This window comes from Euprymna scolopes, chromosome 31 (genome assembly GCF_053919585.1).
Source record: "Euprymna scolopes isolate OS-2025 chromosome 31, ASM5391958v1, whole genome shotgun sequence".
NCBI classification, from domain to species: domain Eukaryota; kingdom Metazoa; phylum Mollusca; class Cephalopoda; order Sepiida; family Sepiolidae; genus Euprymna; species Euprymna scolopes.
The window spans coordinates 85,118,050-85,145,167 of NC_136512.1; the positions used below are offsets into that span (position 1 = coordinate 85,118,050).

At 34.6% G+C, this 27,118-nt stretch overlaps 1 protein-coding gene across 1 annotated transcript; it reads right to left on the bottom strand.

Annotated features, from left to right (window-relative positions):
• Positions 1-27,118, bottom strand: LOC145255827 (putative glutathione-specific gamma-glutamylcyclotransferase 2). The gene is made up of 4 exons (XM_080114545.1): positions 26,468-27,118; positions 21,683-21,935; positions 8,881-8,916; positions 1-1,882 (listed from the first exon to the last, which is right to left on the bottom strand). The coding sequence occupies exons 2-4, from the start codon at positions 21,833-21,835 to the stop codon at positions 1,457-1,459; spliced, it is 615 nt and encodes a 204-aa protein (XP_079970671.1). The 5' UTR covers positions 21,836-21,935; positions 26,468-27,118; the 3' UTR covers positions 1-1,456.

Below are 27,118 nucleotides of genomic sequence, written 5' to 3' on the forward strand. Positions count from 1 at the left end.
TTTTATTTATTCATTTTTTTTTTTTTTTTTTTTGCAAAAGTCAGAGAGTTAAAGGTTCATTTTATACAGTCTGCCCGGTGGCTTTATTTTTTTTTAATTATTATTTTATTATTTTTTATTTTATTCATCTATATATTTATTTTTTGCTACACTCTCTGTGGCAAGTATACAATGAAATCAGAAGACAGGTAGAAACGCGAAAGGACTGAACTGGAATTTCCCATCGGTTTTCTCTTCATTGTTAGGATATGTGTTTCTCGTTATAAGTTCGGAATTTGTTGGTTTTCTGTTGAAGTAGTAAAAGTGGGGGCGGTTTCCTTTTATTTGAGGAGTGTGGTTTATGGAGGAAGAATCAGAGAGCAGATGACGTTTTGAAGTTGTTTGAAATTTTCTGAATTTCCGACCATCTCCAGGGCGATAGAATAATGCAAGGAAAGTCCCGGGCGTGGAGCGAAGACTGGCGTGCCAGACCCAGTTCAGCAGGAAGAGCAAGATATGTAATCAAATGATCTGTTTCCTTACGTTTGCAAATCGTTTAGGTTATCAATAATGACATTAATGGCCATTGATTTGAACATTTGCAAACATTTGTCTGCAGTATTCGAAGCCATTCCATTGCACGCTATGCTCATAAATAAAGGTTTTTATGGTCATTTGAAGTGTGAGTACATTTTGAGATACGTTATAGGCATATTCAAGATTTACTTCTTCTTTTTTTTAAATAGTAATTCTTAACTGACTCTCTTGAATGTCTTAGAAAAGAGATGTTTATTGTTTTCACATAACAGAGCAGTCAATGACGAATTGTCATGTTTTTACAAGATAATCACATTTGTGATGGTATTTAAAATGTAAATATTTAAATATCTTTTCCCGGTAATTGAGTTTACTTGTCATTTCTTTTTCAAATAATTGTGTACATCGTATATATAAATATATATATATATATATATATATATATATATAGTCATCCACATACAGTACTGTTCCGCTGTATCACAACTCATCAATTCGGCTAGACTAGCACCATTCCCTGGCCGAGGATTGAACCTACAACCATCGCGTTGATAGTCGGCAGTTCTACGCACTGGCCATTAGGAACGATGCTCGCAATTATCTCAACAAATGTCCATTTAAGTAAGCACTCGTGTGTGCGTGTATGTGCGTGTGTGTGTGTGTGTGTGTGTGTGTGTGTGTGTGTGTGTGTGTGTGTGTGTTTGCATAAATATATTAACTGTGTACTAACAGCTTTTGACGTGTCGTGTTCGAGTCTCCAGCTCGCGGATTCTTGACACGTCTACACAAAGCGATTCCACGTACCAGTCTTGGAATCAATAAAGATGTAGAGGTTAGAGTTTTGGGTCATCACCGGGGCACATTATGGTGCGGTTGGAGCACTTTTCGCAGAGGCATTTATGGATTCGCTCAAATCCTGTCCAATGAGCGTCGAGAAAATCTACACGGGTTCTTCCTGTTTCTGTTTCGCTTTGATCTTGGCGTCCAGGGCAAACAAGAACGCATCTTCATCTTCCGGGATGTTCTTGCGAATGAACCGGGCCAGTCGCAACACGTACTCGGAGTTGGGCCCGCATGATCCGCCAGTGCAAGCGATCTGTTCGGCCATAAGTTCTATATCGCACGGTCCAAGGTAGTGAGGGTTATTCGGCGTGGCAGTGAAGCACAGGACGCTGATTCCGTCATCGACCGACAATGTCTCGTGTTTATCGTTGTTGGGTTCTCCGATCTTCACGTCGCGAGGGTAGAACTTTGTGTAAAACTTTCTGTAACCGCCGAGTTTCATCTCACGGGTTTCAAGGTGGGAAAGGGCGTCTTGTATGTTTTCTTGCCCGCGGATTTCGTATGCCACGCCCCAACACTTTTCCTGAAAAAAAGAAAAAAAAATTAAATAATTAAAAAAAAATAAATTCTCGAATTTACACGTACAATATATTTCGTATCGCTTTACTTTGGTCATTTTTAGGATCTCATATTGGATCCCATATTGGATCCCGCGCAGATCAACAAAAGATAATTTAATCTTTAGACACAACATAAACATCTTCTCTATAGTAATTTTTTTTATTTTTCCTGCATCTACAATACTAATAAGAAAAAAATTAAAATAACAATTTCTAAACAAATCTCTCCCAGGCATCACCTACGTCATTTCTTGCACAATGTTTCTCAAACTCCACGGGCTAAATAGTCTATCTATATAACTATAAAACTCAAATGACCTTGTAACGATGTATGTAACCCACTTTCCGGTTTACGACATCCGGTTGCACATGTGCGCATGGCCTGCACACTGAAATATTAACGTTATTATTTCGAAATTATTATTAAACATGGGAAGAGTGGGGTTTAAAATAACATAAACGTAATACAGAAATGAACGATGTAAAAAAAAGCAGATAGTATTAACAATTGTTTATTCGGATAATTTAAACGCGAAATAAACAAAAGAATAATTGGGCGCTGAAATCTTAACGTTATTATTTCAAAATTATCATTTAACATCGGGAGAGTGGGGTTTAAAATAACTTAAACGTAATACAGAAATGAACGATGTAAAAAAAGCAGATATATCAAAATTTGAATTTAACTATAATAATTATTATGGTTTCTGTTCAGTGCACATTTACCTATGGGTATGGCCAACCACTTATAATTCAGTAACTGTAAAAACATTTTCAAAAATAATGAATTATAATAAACAGAACGACTCATAGAAATCTATCTATATTCTTTTTCATTTTAATATACTTTCATAGAAATGTTTCTGTTATGTCAAAAAAAACTATTTTCTTTACATCACAAGTGTCACACTTATACATTAATTCCATAGCTAATATAACATACTGACCCTACGAGTCACGGGCAGTCTAGTATATATATAAATATCCGAAACAGTTACATGGTAGGCAGTTGATGATCCCCGTTTTCTATTTAACAATTTTAGTTAAGTTTTTTTTCTTTTTTTCAGCCTATATAGTTGAATTCTTTTTTATAATTGTAGACTAAAGAAGTCGGGCAACGCCGGCCACCCATGCTAGTATATATATATATATATATATATATATATATATATATATATATATATATATATATATAATTATGTTATCAAAGAGTAAATCCTTAACAAAGCAAAACTTATCAAGATAAGAAAAGCTCAACACTATTAAGAGGAGCAAACAATATTAAATGAAAGTTGAGGAATGAAAGTTATATATAACTTTATTATATCATCAGAAAAACAAAAACAACCAACCATGTGTGTGTGTGTGTGTGTGTGTATGTGTGTGTGTGTGTGTGTGTGCAGCATAATCACCTTGACACACCGGTTCTCGTCAGATCACCAAAGTTAAGCAAAGTTGAGCCTGGCTAGTACCAGATAGGTGACCACTTGGGAATTTTAGGCGTTGTATGTGCTCTCTGCTTATATTAGCATTTGCCCTGAACCTTCACTTGTCACCAGTCTTTAACAATGCCAGCTCAGGAGAGGTGTGGTTGCTGATTGCGCAACTTTTGCCACAAAAATCCCACGCGAAGGCACCCTTACACTGGGTATCCATAGTCTATCAAGACTGAAAGAAGCTACCATATATCAGTGTGCGGATATATATATATATATATATATATATATATATATATATATATATATATATGTGGGGGGGTGTATTTGTGTGTGTGTGTGTATATATATGTGTGTGTGCATGTATATATATATATATATATATATATATATATATATATATATATATATATATATATAGGCATTTTTACGACCTGTTCCAGCGTAGTATAAACACCCCCAACCACCACATGTTAAGAACGGCTTTCGGAATTAACACCCCCAACCTCCCCATGTTAAGAACGGCTTTCGAGGTTCGGGGGGGGTATTCTGAAAGCCGTTCCTAACATGGGGAGGTTGGGGTGTTTATAATACGCTGGGGCACGTCGTAAACATTTACCATATATATATATATATATATATATATATATATAGAGAGAGAGAGAGAGAGAGAGAGAGAGAGAGAGAGAGACTAGAATGTAATTTGGTCTAATGTTCTTCTCGAGAATTGTTCCCTTCTTTTGCTTACTTCCATACTAGTACTACAACAACAACGACGGCTACTACTATAACTACAACAACTTCAACAATTACTATTACTACTACTACTAATAATAATAATAATAATAATAATAATTATATATATATATATATATATATATATATATATATATATATATATATAATCATGGCATCTGTTCAGCCTGAGAAACAAGGGATATGTCTAAAAGGATTGCTACATATGTAACTGCGAAGTAAAGGTTGCGCAATACACTTCAACACCACGTCTTCTAAATCGGCATTGTTGGAATCTTGTGGAAAAGAGAGATCCGGGACGACTGAAACCAATGTCGAGATACACCACCTTTAATTCCCAAATTGTTACCCATTTATTACTGACCAGGCTCAAGGTCGCTTAACTTTCATGGACTATTGCTTTTTAATAAAATTACGATCATAAAAATGTTTTGGTCTCCCCGACAAAAGGAAAATGGATCTGTAAATTCACCCTTGTCCGTTCGTTTGTTCGTCCGTTCGTCTGTGCGCACTTTTTTCAATAATTACGCCTTGGAATGCTTTTGAAATTTTGCATAAACATTAAACATGATATGAGTTAAAAAAAGAAATGAGCGGATTTTGTGCGAAACTCCAGTTGCCCCCTAGGTATGGCTTTTGGGTTAAAATGGCTAAAATTGACATTTTTGTGTTTATTAAAAAAAAAAATTGATGCCTTGAATTTTTATAAAACTTTCTGAAAAGTTGTAACTAACTGATTTCTATATAATGTTGTTAGTCTATACTTCATGATAACTCTTGGGTGTGCCCCAGTGACACTTTTAGGGTTAATAAAACACTCCATTTTCTGGGACTATTTTACCATAGTTGTCCAAAATTTTCTGTGCATATCTGTTTAGCAGTTTTGCGTGGTGCTGAACTTAAATATGTGAAGACATTCATTAGGGGGGGGGCAAATGATGGAGTCATTTCTTTTTTTTTTTTTTTTTTTTTTTTTTTTGCATAGTGCAGAACTCAAATTTACATATATTAAGGCCTAAAACTGCACCGTTTGTTCATTTGCACCAGGATTTAACGGCCCCTGGGGACTTTGGGGGTTAAATGGGTTGGGGGCAAATGCTGAACTTAGTCATTTTTTTATAACTCGTTTACTGTGCACTCACAGGGGACCATACATGCCTCACTTGTGAATCCTTAATTCGATTTACTGTACCATTTCAAACTAATGTACTATCTTTCCGTGTTTAATTCGAAGGTAGGGTAGTTTAGTAAATGTTGTGTTTACTTACTTTACTTCCCAGAGTTACCTCCTCCTTTTTTATGTAGTGTAGTTTATGTTTTGTTTGATAACATACTCCCAGGCATTATAGCCTTCTTTATAGGGTAGTATAATATATGCTGGTTTGTTATCATACCATTTTCCCAGACTAACAAAAGTATGCGATCGTTGGAAGTAGACATTTGCTAAAAATATATGACAATTATAATTCATAGCGTTCATTGTTTATTGTTCGCCTAAGTAAATTGTTTACTTATAAAAGTAATGTTGTGGTATCGACCCCAACAAATGGCAAACGATAACGTCCGTTTCTTATAACCTTGTAACACATTACAAAAAACAAAAACAAAAACAAAAACAAAACCGAGCTGTACGAATAACAATATAACTATCAGAGGTGGAGGTGGGAACGGGCATAAGCTGTTGGAGTTTAAGCTGGGTCGGGTCGAAGGTAAAGAAAATATGTACTTTTACGAAAAATTAGGTGGCAAATTGTATTTCTCTTGTAAATGTCACCTCTCTCTATTCTTTTCGTCTCCTCTCCCCCCCCCCCTCTCTCTCTCTCTCTCTCTCTCTCTCTCGCTCGCTCGCTCGGACTCTCTCTCTCTCTTTCTCTCTTTCTCTTATATATATATATATATATATATATATATATATATACATACGTACATACATATATATATAACTACTTCATTTACTCACATAAAATTAATATACGAAAGTATAAATTTATGTGTAAACTTTAAGTATTTACTTCAAAAGTGCTCAATACGTAGGTAGAGCTAGTTAGTAAGTTATAAAATATATATGGCTATTAAGTTACACTGAATATTCCGCGTTTCATCCACTCTATGACTCTTCAAGATGAAACGCGGAATAATCAATGTAGCTTAATCGCTATAGATATTTTATAAATTACACTATATATATATGTGTGTGTGTGTGTGTGTGTGTGTGTGTGTGTGTGTGTGTGTGTGTGTGTGTGTGTGTGTGTGTGTGTGTCGATCATCATATAATGGTTAGATCACTCTGACTGACGTAAAAAAACATTTAAAAATAAAATGTTTAAATACAACGTTATTTCACGCGGTTAACGGTAGCTAATGAAGACAGAAATGACTTGTGTCACCGGGTTCGAATTTATCGACTGGTGTTAATCGTCACACCCTGCATTAAAGATTCCCGCAAGGACAAAACACTAGTGTCTGTAGGTATTTAATTATTATAGTAAATAATTATGTCTTTAAGAAACTCGTTTCTTATCGCTGAGTACTTTCAGTTGGATTAAGTCGGTCAATTTAGCTCTTATACATAGTTCATCGTATAACGATTAGATCACTGTGACTGACGTAAAAACATTTTAAAATAAAATGTTTAAATTCAACGTTATTTCACGCGGTTAACGGTAGCCGAATGGATACGGTCTCTGCTAATGAAGCCACAGACGGCTGTGTTACCGGGTTCGAATCTATTGACTAGTGTTAATCGTGACATCCTCCACTGAAGATTCCCGAAAGGAACTCTAATGTAGGAATTTAATTATTATAGTAAATAATTATATATATATATATATATATATATATATATATATATATATATATATATATATATATATATATACTGGCAGGCTGCCCGACATTGCCCGGTCGTAAAATACGCTTAAATATGATATTTTAATTAATGCAGATTTCGTATTTATTATTATATTATATTGGACCCAATAAATACTAATGATTTAAAAAGTTTTTTTTTTAAATGTTTGATGCGTAACGACCGAGAATCGAAACCAAATTTTACAATTTACTTTTTCCTTTGACGTTAATGCCTGAGCTATGAAGACATGTTCCGCATACATATTCATAATGCTGTCGTTCGTCCTTCATCTGGAAAATTCCATTTTTTTTTTAATTTTCACACTTTTGCGTCGATTTTCCCGGCTTAAACCCAAATATAAAGTTTCACATGCATTCGAATACCCTATATATTAAGTTTCATGTCTCTAGACCAAAAACTGACAGAGGAGTTTTATAGGCAACATTATTTTAAACAAATAGATATCCGCGTGCATAAATATATATAGAAAGAGGTTTGTGTTTACTATAATCTTTTTACGCAAATATTACGCAAGTATAAATCATGTAGAATATCTGCATGAATATAATTACGCGTAATAGTTAACTGAAGATGACCATCCAATAAGAAATACCGGGAAACTAATAGGGAATTAATAAAAATGAATGTTTAAAATAATATGCAAATTAGATCTTTTGCAGATGAATGCGATTCCACGGCCCATTTATATCAAAGTTGTATTTTTGTATAAAGTTGAAATGCAACAATGTTTATTTCAATTTGGCGACGTATTTCTATTTCTTTCAGCGCATGTACACATTTAATTCATTTCGTCAGGTCGTTTAATATCAAATATTTCTTATCTATCTCTCGATATCTACATCGGTAGGCAACCCAGCTGGAGCGCTAAATCTTTTGATTTCAATTCTAGCTGATGGCACTAAAGTCATATAGCCCACAGAAGAGCCGTGAGACAGCGAAACAGTCAGCTTATGGGTGACTATATATATATATATATATATATATATATATATATATATATATATATATATATAATTTAAAGGAGATTAGAATAATAGTCTAAAGAGCTAAGTGTATTTTAATGTAACAGTGAAATTACTAGTTTAATTAAAATACAGGAAATGCTCGTTGTAATTTAGATATATAATAAGCTCGATAGTTAAATGTCCTAGAGCTAATTCAATATTAAGTAAAGTGATTTTCAATTTAAAAATTAAAAAAAAAATTTTTTAATTTAAAAATCAAATTTTAATTAAATTAAAAATCAGTTTCATAAGAAGGAACAACAACAAAGTCAAAAAGCTATAGCAAACATCTAAATGACTACTTTAAACACAGTTCCTGATTTCAAAAAAAGAAAAACTAAAAGGTAACTATCTCTATATATTCTTAAATCAAATTTATTATGTAAATTCAAAAAATATTTTTTTTCTACTCATTTCTATCTATAACCTATATTAATTTTCTTAAAAATTTTAAATCCAAACCTTTTATTTCAATTTTTTCAGATTCATCTGCCTTACTTTTAATTCTAGGTTTATTTATGGTGTCTTTTAAATTCAATAAAAATCCTCCTAAATTTGCTGATGAGGAGACCGTGCTTACCAAAAAGACTATATATAATTGTTCTACATAACTTCATGTATACCACAAATAAAAAGCACGGATTTCCGAAACGATCGTACAGATAATTGACTTTGTTGTTGTTCCTTCTTATGAAACTGATTTTGTATTTAATTAAAATTTGATTTTTAAATTTACATTTTTTTTTTAATTTTTAAATTGAAAATCACTTTACTTAATATATATATATATGTGTGTGTGTGTGTGTGTGTGTGTGTGTGTGTGTGTGTGTGTGTGTGTGTGTGTGTGTTTTGTGCGTGTCTTAGTTAATGTAAAAATGAAAAATATTACTTACTCCTTTTGAGGAAATCAAGGTTAACACGCGCCCAGGCTGAAAAATAGAAAATAATAGATTAATAAATCAACAACAACAATAATAATGATAATAATAATAATAATAATAATAATAATAATAATAATAATGATAATAATAATGATAATGATAATAATAATAATAATGATAATAATAATAATAATAATAATGATAATAATAATAATAATAATAATTATAAAAATAATAATAATTATAATGATAATAATAATAATAATAATAATAATAATAATAATAATAATAATAATAATAATAATAATAATAAAGCAATCGTCGACAAAACAAGAAACAGCAAATGTAGACTCTGTGGACAAAGAGACAAAACGATAGACGACATAATAAGTGAATGCCACAAATTAGTTCAGAAGAATATAATAATAGACACGATCATTTTGGGAAGGCATTACACTGGAAACTCTGAAAAAAAAACCCAAAAAAAACCTGCATCTTGAACATCCAGACAAATGCACAAATCAACAGCAGTATTTGAAAACAAACATCACAAAATCATGCGGACATGAACGTACAAAATGATAAAATCATCCAAGCAAGAAGACCAGATGTTATTATAGTTAACAAGAACGAAAAGTCTGGCTAGGTTGTAGATTTCGCCATTCCCGAAAATTGCAGGGTGAACATCAAGGGAACAGAGAAACAAAGCAATTAAATGGAACGATAGCCCTCCATCCATCAATCCATCTATCCATCCATCCATCCATCCATCCATCGCTCTTGAGCCTCTGGAGGGGCATAGGCCATCTAGAACTTTTTGTAGATGCTTTTGTAGCGAGGAGTTGTTTTAACAGGGTAAGGGTGCTGGCCCTACGTCCAACCTTCCCAGAAGGTACATACAGCGCCCAGCCTTCTCAAATGGTCACCCATCTGGTACTGGCCAGGCTCAACGTTGTTTAATTTCGGTGATCTGACGAAAACCGGTTTATCAACGTGATTGTACGTACACAATGCTAGCCCTAGTTGATTGATTAATACTTTTGTCTTAGAATCGCCCCAGACAAGGCATGAAGCTACTTAGCGTGAGAAGCTAAAAAACGAAAGACAGAAGATGTCTATTGGCCTTAGTTTTGAAAATACGAAGGCTATGTGTAGGAGGAAAATAGCAAAGAAACCATAGATTTGGGAAATAAAAGATTGGAATGGATGCTGTACGGGGTGGAACGATAAATTTGTCGCCCTAAAGAAAGCAACACTACGGTTTTATTTATTTATTTTTTTTAATTATTGAAAAATATCAATTCAGGTACCTTAATTATGTAGTAGAGCTTAGATCTATTCAATGTAGCCGCCTTCAGCCTCAATTACCGCCTGGTTACAAGCCGGGAAATGGGAGCATGCATTTTACACAAACGCCGGCGGGAGCTCGGCGAATACTCGGCAAATGGGCAGCGATCAGATAAACTGCTCTCATTATCACTTATAACGTACTAAGTAGTAATCAATTCTAAGTGAAATTCTATTAAAGGTTAGGGTGAGAATTAGGGTTCAATTTTATGCGCAGACGATACTAAGAATATAATTAAAACTTACCCCACAGTTATGGCTGGCAAAATGGAAGCACGTTAATCCCTAGATTAAATAAAGCGTTCAGTTCGAAGTATAGATTCCACAGTTCAACAAGACACACCTAAATAAGTTTCTAACCTGTCACAAATGACGTAAAGAAAGCAAGTTGTTTGGAAATTTGTATAGATTCCCGTGACGGTCATACGCAAATACCGAGCCGCGAGCGAAATGACGTCACGGTAAGGAAAAAGAAGACTATAAAAACGAGAGAGCACGTTCGAAGACATGATCATGTTAGAGACGTGGATGACGTTCGAGAATGATTACGTGAGAGACGTTACAGCCGTAACGAGAAGTCACACGTGATGAGAGGGCAGAGAAATAAGCGTCGTCGTTACAAAAGGAAAAGCGAGTCGTCCTTTCCTATTCTTTGTCTACTTTGCGATGTGTTAACAGATTAAGCACTACGTTAAACCCTAATAATTCGTATAGATTCCCGAGTTTAGACGTAAAGATTCTGGAGTTCGACAACACGCACCTGAAGAAGGTCGGAAGTTACATCGACCGAAAAGTTGATAAGATGAAAATAGTAGTCTGAATAATCCAAATTCAGACTAATTTATCAGCTGGTGACCGTGTGAGTTGCCCCATACTATTTCAATTTTATCAATGACATTTACGAAAAGCAAACCAAACATCGAAGAAGAAAAGATAACTCAGTGGAGGTCGTAAGTGAAGCTTGACAAGTGCCCGTTTTTATGACCGGTTGTTTACGAATGGGATGCTACTGTTGTTGTTAAGCTGCGGCAACAGCCGAAAGTGCAGGGCAGAAAGGAGGATGTAAACAAACTTATTTTCGATTGCGGAGTCGCAGAGGGCATGGAAGGAGGCGGGAGACGCCGCGCCGCCGAGAAAAACAAGGCGCCACCCACGAGGATGATGTCTGTCTGCAAGCCACCGATTTGCACACGATGATCTCTCATAAAAATACGGCGTAACACACGCACACACCCTCAATGATATGCAGGGTGTCCGTAAAGTTACTATACAGTCTTATTGTTTTATTGTATTATATTTGTATTAATAGTTAATATTTATTTTTTACAGGTTTATTTAATCAAACATAAAGGTGTTATTTCTTTTTATTTCTTTTGTTACAAATAAATATTTTAATACAATATCTTACCGTACTGTTAATATATTACAGGGTGTCTGTATAGTAACTTGTAAGACTGTATAGTAACTTTACCGACACCCTATATATATATATATATATATATATATATATATATATATATATATATATATATATATATATATATATATATATGATTAGTTCATTTAATCACATAAATTAATATACGTAGGTAACGCTAGGTAGTAAGTTATGAAAATATATATGGCAATTAAGCTACACAGGATATTTCACGTTTCATTTCTATGAGAATTCGTCCCGAAAATGAAACGCGGAATATTCTGCGTAGCTTAATTGCCATATATATTTTCATAACCTACGAGATATATATATATATATATATATATATATATATATATATATATATATATATATATATAAGGAAATAATGTTCCGATGAGATGGATAAAATAGAAACAAACCAAATAATACGACCATCAACATTTCGTCTGTATTGTGAGATTAAAAAGTCTTACAATAAAGACTAAACGTTGATGGATGTGTGACTGACTCTGTTTCTTTTATCTCTCTCCACCTCTATCTATCTACACACACACACACACACATATAGATGTCTTTTAACATATTTTATTAATCAGTTGTTCATATATATATATATATATATATATATATATATATATATATATATATATATATATATATATATATATTTATGTATAGGTATATATATCCTAAAGCCAGAATTTAAACCTGACCGTTTGTACGACAGTCAATATATAATCTAATAATATAATCCTAACCACTACGCTATTGGCGGCTGCTGCGTGAGTCATGAGTTTAACGATGTTTTGGCATCGTCCAAACTACGTCTGCTCGATTTGTTTACACAAAGAGCATCGCTTTATACGAATGGAAATTCGTGTATCCCTTCTCAATATGCTCAACTCAAGATAAGGAGCATTATAGTCATCAACATACAGTACTGTTTCGCTGTTTCACAGCTCATCAGTCCGGCTAGACAGGCAACTACCTCAAGCCAGGATTGAAACCCGACCGTAAATTTAAAACTGTACAGAAGGTCAGAAAAACATTGGTACCGTCGGTTTCAAGCCTAACATAAGGAGGACGAGTTAATGGTAAATAATGGTAGGCTCTCGTCAGCCATATTGCTTTCTGTTTATCTTACAATATGACTGACGAGAGCCTAACATTATTTACGATTAACTGGTCAACCTTATGTTATATATATATATATATATATATATATATATATATATATATAAAGTAAAAATCGCAAGCTTGACGGACGTCGAACTCAGGAATCTGTACGTTTGTTATCTGCAAATGGATATAAATGCTTATTCTAATCTCTTCTAGAAGTGGAATACCCTGTCGGTGGGGCATTAGAATACTCCGACTGCCCCCCTGCAGAGGGTAAAAGTCCCTCAAAGGGGGTCCTGGATATGACCTTAAACTATATCCAGTGGTGAGGCCCAAGCTTGTGGGCTTTGGGGAGTGTGGAGCCACCCTTTAATTACCATTGCTCCCAGGTCCACTCTGACCCAGAGTGGTAGTACCTGTTAGGGTCCCAACTATGGGTTAAATAGAAACCGACTTGAAAACAACAAATATATTCTATTAAAAAAAAAATTTCTTCAAAATCTTTGGATTCCGCATTAAATAACCCGAAAAGTGTTGATATGCCGTAAAACAAAAACAACGAACCAACCAACTAGAAGTTGAAGGTTTAACCCACAGTATGGGTAATATTAAGAATACAATTACGAATTACCGCCCAGTCATAGCTGATAGAACGAGAACAAGCCATTTGCATGGACCAAAGAAAGAGCTCGATCCGAATTTCCACGCAGACTCCCGAGCTCAACATAAAGATTCCTAAGGTTGACAATATGACCCGAAGAAGAAGACCGAAACGTTGTAAGTATAACAAACAAGATGAGAACAGCAGTCCAAATAATCTGAATAATAATAAAGTATCCGACCTGACTACAACTTGGATGTCTTCAAGTCCAACATAAACAAATTCCTGATGAACCGCCCCCTTAAGTAAGACACTTTATCAATTATCTAATACTAACGATTAATACAATACTATCCCATTGATTACTGTACACGCAATAACCCTTATCCGCGAGTGGCTTCGCGGCCTTGGTTGGTGGTGACTACCATGTAAAAAAAAAAACAAAAAAAAAAACGTACCGCCCGCCCAATCAACCAACAAGTATAGCATCGAAAAAGCGTAAGCGACAGAGATTAATCTTTAATCATCCGTGTTTTTTTTTTCTACAAAAAAACATGGACACAGGAACTTTCGTTAAATGCATTTATCCTCGAGTGGCCCCCGAGCCTTGATAAATGGTGAATCAGTTATAAAATAAAAAAAAATGTAAAACAAATCGCTATTTATAGTTCGTACTTTCCTCGCCATGTTGTTGTTGCCGTCCATAAATTCTATATTTTTGTATGACGCGGCAAAAACACATTCGAAAGGGCACGGTCTAAAGGAAACGAGATTTGCGGCCAGGGTTAACGGTCAGGCTGACAATTGAGCAGGGGCGTGTCTATCAGTCAAGGACCTTTTTATTCGCTCCTGGTGCATCTTATGTTGCAAAACTAAAACCACCCCGAAGTTTTAAATAACATTTTACGTCATCAGTTTGCTAGCCTAAAACGTGAAAATATGTTTATAGTCCGACGAAATGCACTTTTTTAAAAACATTTTCTTTTGTCTTTGTTGAGGGTGGGATATCCTTTTGAGTGCCAGACATTCACCATAATTTCAAATACTCCAACCGAGATTTTTTAATGGTTATATCTGTTCTTTTAAATGCAGTTATTCGTATCTCTCTTGCACTTGGTGCACTGGTGATATTCACCAGCTTGTTTTTGAAATTCATTTTTATGAGTCCGGTCGCTCATATAATTACTGAAATTATACAGATCTTCCTAAGGTTCCAGTTTATTTTCAGGTCGCACATAAAATCTTCGTAATCCGTTATCTCCCCCCCCCCTTTTTAGCTCTGTTTAAGCCAGCATCATTAGGGACAGTAACTTCTACTAGGGTTGATACTTCCTTCTTCTTATCCCACATCACTATGTCAGGTTGTAATGTAGTCCTTGCATATCAACACTCGGGACCTACAAGCTGTATGTAGACAGAGGCAAGAAAACGAAGACAAGGAAAGAATTCAACACACTTTTTTCAGTTGTAAAACAGACATTTATTTACAGGTACTCCAGAATAACGCCTGGTCTCTTGTTCAATTTTTTTCTCGTACTACAGTGCGCTTTAACAAGACTCTGCTGTGTCGAACACGTGGTACTCTGTCTTTGTCTGGCCATGTAAGGTCACGTCTATCTCTATCCTTCTCGGCTACGTTTTCTTTTTATTTTTATTTTTTTCATAATCTGTTTTTTTTTTTCTTCGTCCTCGCTGTGATGTCACCTCGCACACGACTCGGTCATTTGCACACAGCTGCTGCTACTGTCGTCATACGCATGTCCGCGCTCTGTTACAAGGTTTTAATAGCCCCATTTTCTAAGTACGTGGCTGTAGGTATTTCATGGTCATTGTGGATGGTGCATGACTTATTTCCAACTGTTCTTTCCGGTAAACATGTTTTCAGGACGTGTTGTTACGTTCGATATTCAAGTTTTTACAGATGGCCCGGTAGAGATATTTACACACTCCAATGTATCGCATTGCATTGTATAATGGCTGTCCCTCAGTAAAACCTTACATGTTAGATGTATAATTTATCCATGTTAGATGGATAATTCTTATTATTTGAATTACTCAGACCCGTGGCGTAGTTAATAAAGTACTTATTCAGATTCAGTTATAAGTTAGAATAATCTAAAGGTTTCATACTCGGTCCGGGCGACACCCAAAATCAATCTTGCGAATTGCTTAAGATTTCTACCCAGTCATGGCTGAGGAAACAAGAGCACACTACTCCTGTTGATTAAATGAAGGGGTTCCGTTTGAAATTCCCTGCAGATTCTCAGGTTCGATAGAAAGATGTTCACGTTCGATAAGATACACCTGAAGAAGGTCGAGGGTTGCATCGGTCGAAACATTGTGAGAATAACATTCAAGATGAGAACAGTTTGAATAACTTGAATAATAGTATAATTCGCCTCTTTTTCCTGAAGAATATATAAACATATACATATACCTAATTTTACATGCATGCACACACACACACATACACACACACACACACACACACACACATATATATATATATATATATATATATATATATATATATATATATATATATATTTATGAATGTCTGTTTATTTGGTTCCAGAGCCTATATGGTGTAATATCATCATTTTCCAAGTTCAAAATATCAAGCTTTTTCGGTTGGTCATTTCTTACGCTTCAAAAGGAATCCATTGCAGTATCGTTTTGTATTGCGACTAACAAGTCTGCAAAATTATGTTATTACTGCATACTTTATCACGTACTCATCAGTTGTCCATAATGGTGTTTTTTTCTACGTTTTTAAGATAAATATGCAGCAATAAAATAATATTGTAATGGCTACGTTTTGAAGAGTAATAAATGACTAACTGAGAAAACTTGGTATTTGGAACTTGGAAAATTATACATATATATACATATATATATATATATATATATATATATATATATATATATTATTCGAAGGTAAAGAGTTACATTTGGTCGCTACAAACAGCTATCTGTTTTATTTGTAGCGACCAAATGTAACTGTTTTTCCCTCGAATAAATAAAAAAAATATTTTGCTCTTGTAATCGAGCACTGTCTAAATACCTCCTTGAGTTCATTAGTTCCTACTTTTGGACATCTCAAACCTGAATTTATATATATATATATATATATATATATATATATATATATATATATATGTATGTATGTATGTATGTATGTACGTACGATAATTCTTGCCCTGAAGACGTAATCCTCCAACGCGGGTGATTACAGAAACATGTATGCACATATGTAGCCATCAATGTTTGTATAAATAAACTTCATATATATATATATATATATATATATATATATATATATATATATATATATATATATATTTGTGAAACGTGTTCTTCATTCTTCTAGTTTCTCCACGTTAAAGTTCATGAATTTAGCTGAAAGGACAACGATCGATGTCACACTATTTATAACCTGGTCAAAAATATATATCATCATTCTCAGTCTATTTATAAACACGTCTCGGCCACTACAGGGCAAAGGAATTTAGTTCGCTTTTTGCGATGTTTATTTGGCGGTTCCCGGTGCAAGGCAGTACATTTCCGTTTGTCAATCAAATATTAAACCAGCTCGCAAGTCAAATATTTGTAATTTGCATTTAACACTATTAAACCCACTGCCGGTGCAGATTTACGAGAGGATACCTTAGAAAAGGAAAAGTATAGTAAATGTATATATATATATATATATATATATATATATATATATATATATATATATATATATATATATATGTATGTATATTTGTTTATGTTACGTAAAAATAGTACGGTAACATAAGGTAACATAAGAACACTACCGGAATTTAATAAGTAAAATTTATTTAAGAATATAATATAATATGATATATATATATATATATATATATATATATATATATATATATATATATATATATATATATATATATAACATATAATTATTCACTGACACGTGTTTCGTCGTCTACGACTCATCAGAGTGGATGAATGTAGCGAGATTCGAAATCGGAACGGCATATATATATATATATATATATATATATATATATATATATATATATATGCACATCCACATAAGTCTCTCGTATGATGTATGGCAAAACCCCAAGAGAGAAAACTGACGCAATATTCTTAGAAATTACAAACGTGCGCACCACCTACATCAAGTAAGTGCGCCGGTGTGAGTGGGTGAGGTTAGAGGAATTACGATGTTAGTACGACAGAATTCCTTTCTCTCACTCTGTTAAAAGATCTGCTTATTTCTAAGACAATGACAGGAAAGAAAGAAAAAGGTAAACGAAAGACTTTCCCAAGAGTTATGTCGAAACACTTTTCTTTCAACAATCGTATAAAGCGTTGACCAGCTGACTGTAACCATTATGTCACGGCATTCACAGACCACGAAATTCTTGGTAACACAAAAGCAAAATTATAGCCAGACAGATGGGAACGGGCATAGATAGATAGATAGATGGATAGATAGATAGATAGATAGATAGATAGATAGATAGATGGATGGATGGATAGATAGATAGATAGATAGAAAGATAGATAGATAAATAGATAGATGGATAGATAGATAGATAGATAGATAGATAGATAGATAGAAAGATAGATAGATAAATAGATAGATGGATAGATAGATAGATAGATAGATGGATGGATGGATGGATGGATAGATAGATAGATAGATAGATAGATAGATAATGATTTCTTCATCTTTTCGGGTTATCGGTGTCATACTGAGTTATTCATCTCGTCGTTTGTGCCATCTCAGATAACTCCGCAGTCCCGCCACAGATTTGCACATCTTGAAGCAGATGTGACATACAAATTGAGCAATTTCCACTAAACGTACATACGTACATACATTGACATATATATATATATATATATATATATATATATATACATATATAGATATATATATATATATATATATAGATAGATAGATAGATAGATAGATAGATAGATAGACACATACATGCATACATACATTGACAGATATATATATATATATAGATAGGTGGATAGATAGATAGATAGATAGATAGATAGATAGATAGACACATACATACATACGTACATACATACATACATACATGCATACGTACGTACATACATACATACATACATTGACAGATATGGGTATATAGAAAGATAGATAAATAGATAGATGGATAGATAGATAGATAGATAGATAGATACATACATACATACATACATACATACATAAATACATACATAAATACATACATACATACGATGATAGATAAAGTGATAGCTTGATAAGAATTGATGATGACAACCTTCTGTCTCGTAAGACAATGGTGTTCTGCATCTAGTCTACTGCACCGCAGCCCCTGCTATTGCTATACAGTCGAAGCTAACGTTGCCTCTCTTTATGGAATCCCCCTCTTAGCGTTGCAGACAAAGTCTGACAGAAAGACAAGCCAATATGGTCGAAGTTATCTTCCTAGCCTATTCTATCAAGTGTGACTTTGTCACTGTGTTCGAATCTCCTGACCACCAGTAATTATCACTTCATACACTGATGTTAGCGGAAGCATGAAAGACTGGTGTCTTCTGACATTGAAAGAATGTGAATATTATATATATATATATATGTGTGTGTGTGTGTGTGTGTGTGTGTGTGTGTGTGTGTGTGTGTGTGTAATTATTTCTATAATTATTTTTAATACCTACAGATACTAGTGTTTCATCTTTTCAGGGAATCATCAGTGCAGTGCAATACACATTTAAGAGATAGAGGGGGACAGGAAGAATTTCACATATTCACGTGGAAACATCCTAGCAATGCCTTGCGTAATTTCTTACTAAGCGTTCAACAGGAGGGGGGAATTGTAAAATTCCGAACGCCTATCAGTTCGTCCCACACTCCTCTTATCTCGCACCCCCATCAGTCTCTTTTTTTTATATTTCTATCCTCACGTAAACTCAACGGATGGATATTCACACTTCCACGATGCGTTCCACAGTGGCTTTTAGGCTACATTTCGTTCACTCTAACCTTAACCCTAAACCTACTGATCGACTATACTAAATGAGCATATATATCTGCATTATTGGTGGGGTTATTGTACGTAAAACTCGATTACTTTTCTATGCGGTAACAAGTCTGCACAGCACTGCAATTAGTATCTTACTGAACTTACAGAGAATTATTAATCGGTACACTAACAAAATAAATAAATAAAAACAACAAAACACAACAGCGAAAACAAAAAATAAATAAAAAATGTAGAAACTGCATTCATTCTCTCTTTTGTTGTCAAACTTTTATCGACTTTCGATATTTGCTGGCAGTAAAACGTGTTCGTTTCACTGTGCTTTCCAAAGAGCAAAAAAGAAAACCATAAAATAAAGAATACACGACGTGATCCAATACCCAACCGTTGTTGCATCATTTCGAATCTGACGCAATGAGCTCGGGGGCAGTAAGTGGGTGGGTCGAGTAAGTTGTTGCAGGTGTTGCAATGTAAGGCCTGCAATACACGAAAACACACACACACACACAAACACACACACATATGTATATATATTTTTACATATGTTATATGTATATTAATACATATATATTAATAAATAAATATATATATTAATATAAATATATTAATATATATATATTAATATATATATAAAGGACTATCTATCTATCTCTCTCTCTCTCTCTCTCTCTATATATATATATATATATATATATATATATATATATATATATATATATATATATAAGACTATCCACTTATTTAGTGTTTCCTTTTCAAATTAAATGTTTTTAACTCTTTTTCAAAGTGTTTTTTAACATGTTTTATTAACTTGCTCGTATTGACATTTGCTCCATATTCTCAACTTCTTCCGCTGTCATGTAATTTTAATTCTTTCGACTAGTTCTCATCTTGATTGTAATTTTCACAACGGTTCGGTCGATGTAACTTCCGATCTTCTTCATGAGTATATTGTCGAAGAAATCTTTCTGAATAACTCGTTAATCTGCACGGAATTTCGAACGAAACCTTTTATCCACGGAGGTAGCACGCTGCTGTTGTTCTGTAAGGCCTGACTGAGCAGAAGGCCTAAGTAATCCGTAATTGTATTCTGAGTGCCACCCATACTTTCATCCTCAAGAAAGGAAGTACCTTACAACTGAATTTTATCAAGAACTTTATTCACTCACGCCATGCTTGATGAATTTCAACGGGCGACACCCTAAATACAATGGCAAATTACTTAGGACTTTTACCCAGTCATGGCTGACAGGACAAGAGCATGCAACCCCCGTGGATTAAATACGAGATGGAACGATAAAATTGTCGTCCTAGAAAAGATGAGATGATTCCATTTCCGTTTGATGAAAACCGGTTTTCTTTCTTTGTTGCAAACCATCTACTAGTTGGCCAGTTGCCTACAAATCTCAAGAGCGATAGACCACAATGTTCAATGAGTGAGATCTGAGATGCGCCGCTGTACAATTCACGCTCCCTACCGATCTAAGATCTGACAACAGGACCATTGCCAGCACCCTCGAAATGCAAATCCGGACGGTTCAACGCTTTAGGGCACAGCTCAACAAAATTTCCGGCCACAATTATGATCTTTGGTGAGGTTTCATACGTGTCTGTGGAAAATCTGCAGGTCATTATGTTCATAATGTTAATATGCTTAAGTAATATATTTAAATGAGTATTTATTAGCGTGTTATTGCGTATGGGTGTGCGTTGGTTTACCTTGTTCTTTTTAAGTCGTGCGTAGCTTTTGGCTATTTGTTTTATAGGAGTTCCGAACTTCACATCAGCTTACTATATTCACATAGACGCGATACTTTCTTGTGTTTGGAACAGTTTTTATAGGTTGAAATTTCTTTGCGTTAGCGCGTTCATGTAAAAACTCAATTGCTTTAGAAAGTGAGGAAGAAAGTGAATCCAAACGAAGCGGAGGATGAAAGAGGGTAAGCAATTAGAACTATTTGCTTTTTAGCGTTCGTAGGAATTACTTTGTGATTCAGTCCACAGAGAGTCATAATGTCGCCCTTTACGTTTCGATTAAAAAAAAACGCAAACTCCCAGTTGGAAGGCTTTGACAAAAAATAAGAAAATAAATTAATAAACAAAAAAGAAAGAAAAAAATAAATAAATAAAAAGAAAATAAAGAAAGAAAGAAAGAAAGAAAAAAGAAAGAAAAAAAGAAAAATAAAAAAGAAAAATAAACTTAAAAAATAAATAAATAAATAAAAAAGAAAAATAAATCAATAACAAAGAAAGAAAAAAATAAATTTTAAAATTTTATTTTTTAAATATGCCTACCTTTTCCAGAGTTCCACGTTGGTGGATATTTCCTTGCCAAAACTTTCTGGAAAATCCCAAGATGAACCCGATGTGTTTGTTTGCGAACTTAATGTTCGGCTTCCACGTCAGTGATCCGTACCCGAAAACCCAAATGCTTGGTTCAATAATCATGTTGGATCGCCAAGACACAATTTCTCTTTCGTTATGAGCCGGAAACGAGTCGTTGATGACAATCTTCTGCGAGTAAAATGGCGAGTGCGATGAAAAAAGTCTGAAAGATTAATTAAAAAAAAAAAAAAAAAAAAACGTTATATATTTGGTTGCGTCGTACACTAACGATTAAATACGTTCGAGCACAAGAACATAATAGTCCTACATTACAATTACTACTACTAATACTACTACTACTACTAATAATAATAATAATAATAATAATAATTTTTCTATTAATACGAGGGGCGTTTCAAAAATAATGCTTCCTTTTTTTATTTTTAATAAATACGCATTAGATTCATTTGAAGCCAAAACAACGCATTATTACAAAATAAACATATATTTATTTTGTTTGAAATTTATAAATATATTTGGAAGATACACTTCATCATCAGTATGTCTTTCTTTTTTTCTTTTCTTTGTCTCCTGGAGCATAGAATCAGTAGAAGTCCGTCTGTTGTTTTTACGGTAGTCTTTTCAAATGTCGGAACGGTGCGTTGACCACGCGGAATTCACGTCCTTTTTTTTTCTGCCCGAATTGATTAGAGGAGATGCAAATTGCTTCGTGCTTATGACTGAACATGCATTCATGACCTGTACGTTTCATCTCTCTGTTACAGCCATTGACGGTGTGAGACTCGAAGACAGCAACTCCTGTCATGGACGGGCGCCAGAAGATGAGGTGCGGCAATAGATTCCTGTCACTAGTGTGCATTGAGAATGGTGGTGACTACTATGTAGAAACATAAATGCTGTAGTACAATAGGTCTCTCATTTCAACGTTACTACTCCTGTCTTCGTAGTTCCTCAACATTTTGAGTTAAAAAAAATAGGAGCCTTTACCTTTGGAACAGCTCTCGTAAACCAGAAAACTAGCATTTCGACCGACGGAAGTTCCGACCTTCTTCGGGCATGTCTCATTGAACTCTAGAATCGGTATGTCGAATTCGGGAATCTGTACGAAATGTTGAATGGGCCCATTATTTAATAAACACTGATAGCTTGTTCTCATTCCGAATAGAAGTCTTAAGTAATTCATAATTCTTAGTATCGCCCATGCTGAGAATTGAACCTTCAACTTCCAGAAGACAATCACTTAGAACCGATTAGCAGTTTATCCGTTGCGCCACGAGTGATTGCGTTTGAAATTTGTACAGATATCCGAGTTCGACATATAGATTTCTGAGTTCGACAAGACCGACTAGAAGAAGGTCGGAGATTACATCTGCCAAAATGTTGTGAGAATGACATCTAAAATAAGAACCACAGATTGGCATGGCTAATAATTAGGGCTATGACAACAGCATATTCTTTCCATTGTTTTTACTCTCGAGTATATATCCGACACAGTTAGACACAATTAATCAACCGAGGGTCATATCACTCTACATAAAAACATATAAAATATCAATGGATATATACCTGGGAATCAAAACAAGGCAAAGAATATGCGGTTGTCACAGCCCTACTAATAATACACTGTTTGATAACTCATCCTTCAAACTCTCGACTTAGAATTCACAGACAACATTAACTGGCAGAAATATAATGAGGACACTGCAAAAGCTGCTGCAAAAAGTTTGGTCGCCTCTAACATGTTAGAAAATTACTCGCACCTGAGAGTATCCTGTATCTGTAGGAGGTCACCATTCACCCATGCATGGAATATTTTTGTTCCATGGCTGGTGCAGCCACCACTAGTCTCTTCTTGGACAGGGCCCAAAAAAGAGTTTCAAACAAATAGGTCTCACACAATCAACCAAGCTCCAAACCCTGTCCCATCGCCACAATGTTGCATTCCTGTTCTTGTCTTGCAAGTACTTTAATGAAATTTGATCTGATGAACTTATAGCACTTGTGCATCCTCCGTGTATATATATTCCCGATCAACCCAACGTGCAGCAAAATCCCACCTCTTCACTGTTGAGGGCCCGAGATGCCGGGAAGCCGTCTACTCTAATAGCTTAGTTCCTCGGACTTCTAGACTTTGGAATTCCCTCCCTAATGTAATGTGAACAAATATCTCGCTCATCTATTTACATAGTCCACTGTAGACATCTAAGAGGCAGTATGCCTTGTTTGGGGTGTAAACAAACAAACAAACAAACAAACAAACATTAGTATTCATAATCCAAACAGTCCAAATCATCAATCCTCGCTTCAAAAATTCCAAAGCATAATACAGTAGAACACAAGGATACGGTATTAAAACTTAGTAACAAAATACAGTACAGTATATAATACACATGTAAATAATAAAATAACATTATAAATAACACCGTAAAGCGGAGCAAATACCGTAACCAGGGGTCGGAAAAAAACATTGTATTCCACATCGTATCCTGGGGGAAACATATCCTGGGGTTACTGTATCCCGGGGTTCTACTGTACGAGCAATAGAAATCCAAATGGAAAAGCGCATACTACTTGAGATGAAGAAAATAAAACTGGAAACACCGGAACGAAGAGAACTATTTAGGCGAGAGGTGATGAGGGCACTTGATGAACGCGTGACTATAAATACCTGGGCATCTTTGAAGTGGACATCATCTAATCAAAAAAGATGAAAGCGATGATTGAAATCTTGCGGAGGGGGGGGGGGCAGTATGATCACTCAAAATCTGGAGAAAGTCAATGATTGTTATCAAACAGAAATAGATAGTAAGCGGCAGTTTAGGTAAGGGTTAGGACTGTTAAGCTTATTTAGTTTAGGTCACGGTAGGGTTAAGATTAGTTAGGGTTAGGGTTATTGTTAGGGTTATTTAATTTATGTTAGGCTAGGAATAGGGTTAGTTAGGGTTAATTGATAGATCACATATTGGATTATGGTTAGTTATTTTTGGTTAGGTACACTTATGATTTTCATGGAAATCGCTCAAGACAAGGAATGAAGCCACTTGATGTAAGAAACAAAAAATATATACTACTTTAAGATCAAAAACTCACCAATGATAAGTGTTAGATAGATAGATTTCTACTCAGAAAATAGCAATTCTTCCCCCTTTGTCAGATATATTTTGCTCATGAAATGAGGGGACTAAAAGACAAAACAAAAGGCGCAAGAGTTATGAGTAGGGATGTGACAAGAGAATTTTTTATCATTGTTTTGACTCTCGAGTATATATCAGACACAGTTAATCAATCGAGAACCACATCACTCTATCTAAAAACATATAAGATATTAACTGATATATACTCGAGAGTAAACAAAATAATGAAAAGAATATTATCTTGACATAGCCCTACATATCACTTAGCTCTATCGAGCACTGTCGAAGTAAATACTGAAATAACACGCACACAGACACACAGACACACACACAGACACACACACACACACACACACACACATATATATATATATATATATATATATATATATATATATATATATATATATATATATATTAATGATGGAACAATTCCAAAGAGGCTGACAAAAGTGCATTGAGAAAAGTGTTGACTATGTAGCCTGACGAGTTCCCACGGGGGTGAAACACGGAAAATAATGTGTAGATTAATTGCCATATATATTTTCATAACTTATCACTAGGGGCCATGACAACAGAATATTCTTATCATTGTTTTGACTCTCGGGTATATATCCGACATGTTAATCAACTGAGAACCACACCACTTTATATAAAAACATATAAGATATTAACTGATATATACTCGAGAGTCAACAAAATAATGAAAAGAATATTCTCTTGGCGTAGTCCTAGTTATGAGGCTGTCAACAGTTAACCACAATACCGCTTTATAATGTTCACTGCTATATGGACAAATTCCTACCCAGAAAATAGCAATTCTTCCTCCTTTGTCAGAACCATCGCTCATGGGATGTGAGGACTAAAGGATAAAATAAGGCAAGTGAAAGTTACAAGATTGCCCAGAGTAAACCAAAGGTCCACATTCTATTCTACTGATTTTGATTAGGGTTAGGGTTAGGGTAAGCTAATTCGGGTTAAAGCTATGGTTACGTGTTCTCTGCTTATCTCGGCATTGTTTCCAGTCATTCTTGGACCTCTTGTTGCCACTGCACACAAACTACCGATTCAGGAGGGCTGTGGTATTGCGCAATCTTTGCCTCACAATTAAACGCGCAACTACCCTTACAGTGGAGTCCATTGTCTCTTGAGCCTGAACGGAGGCGTCACATCGAGTAATCCATAGATAATATATTAGGCTGTACATGTCTCCATAGAGCATTTATTGGCAAAGCATAGAAACGTCATTTTTTTTCTTTAAATGTCTGTTTTAAACAAAGTACGAGTACGTGTGTTTCTAACAGATTATGAGGTGACGCGTAACTATAAATACCTGAGGATCCTGAAATCGGACATCATGAATAGATAACATATTGGTCTGTGAATGTCTCAATAGAATATTTATTAGAAAAGTATCGAAATATTTTCTTTTATTCGAGAGGTTAGACTTCTGTAAAGGTCGGTTTTAAATAAAGACGAGTACGGATGGCCATGAAAATGATGAGGTGACGTGTGACTCGAAATACTTGGGGATTCTCAAATCGGACATCATAAAATCAAAAACTGATGAAAACAACGATTAATAACGGAATATACTTACTTTAGTATAGCTGATAAAACTCTTGTTCCGTGTTTTCTGTTGCAAAAATGTTTATTCAAACAGCGAAACGAAAGTAAACAATGTTGTAGTTGCTAACTTGCAGTTGGATTCGCTGTTCTTCGAGTTTTGTTCGTTTGTTTTGTTTTCTAATAGTTTAAGAAAATATTAATTTTTTCTTTTTTTTTTTTTGTTGTTATTGAGTTGTTTGTTTGTTTGTTTTCTCTCGTGTTTCAAACTTCTTTTTTTTTAGGGTTATTTATGGTATGGTTTTGAAAACGTCCAAAAAGAAAATAAATTTAAAGAAAAATGAGAATCGTAGTTGCGTTAATTTTCAGCAAAGTTAAGCGCGAAGTCGGTGCGCGTCAATGTTTGTTGTTGGTTTGTCAAAATGTGGTCTTGCTGCGGGAAAGGCTGGCTGCTTTTTATAGAGCGGGAAAGCCCTCGTTTCGCTGACAGTTTTTTATTGGTTTATTTTTAGCTCCAGGGAAAGAGGAAGGAAAAAAAGAGAGAGGGGGTGGGGGGCTGTGTGTGCGTGTGTTTGTTTGTTTGTGAGACAGAGAAGGTGAGATAGCGAGAGAGCAAGAAAGAGTGTGCGTGTAAAAGAGAGGTTAATACAAATAGAAACTGAGAGAGAGAAAGAGAGAGAAAGAC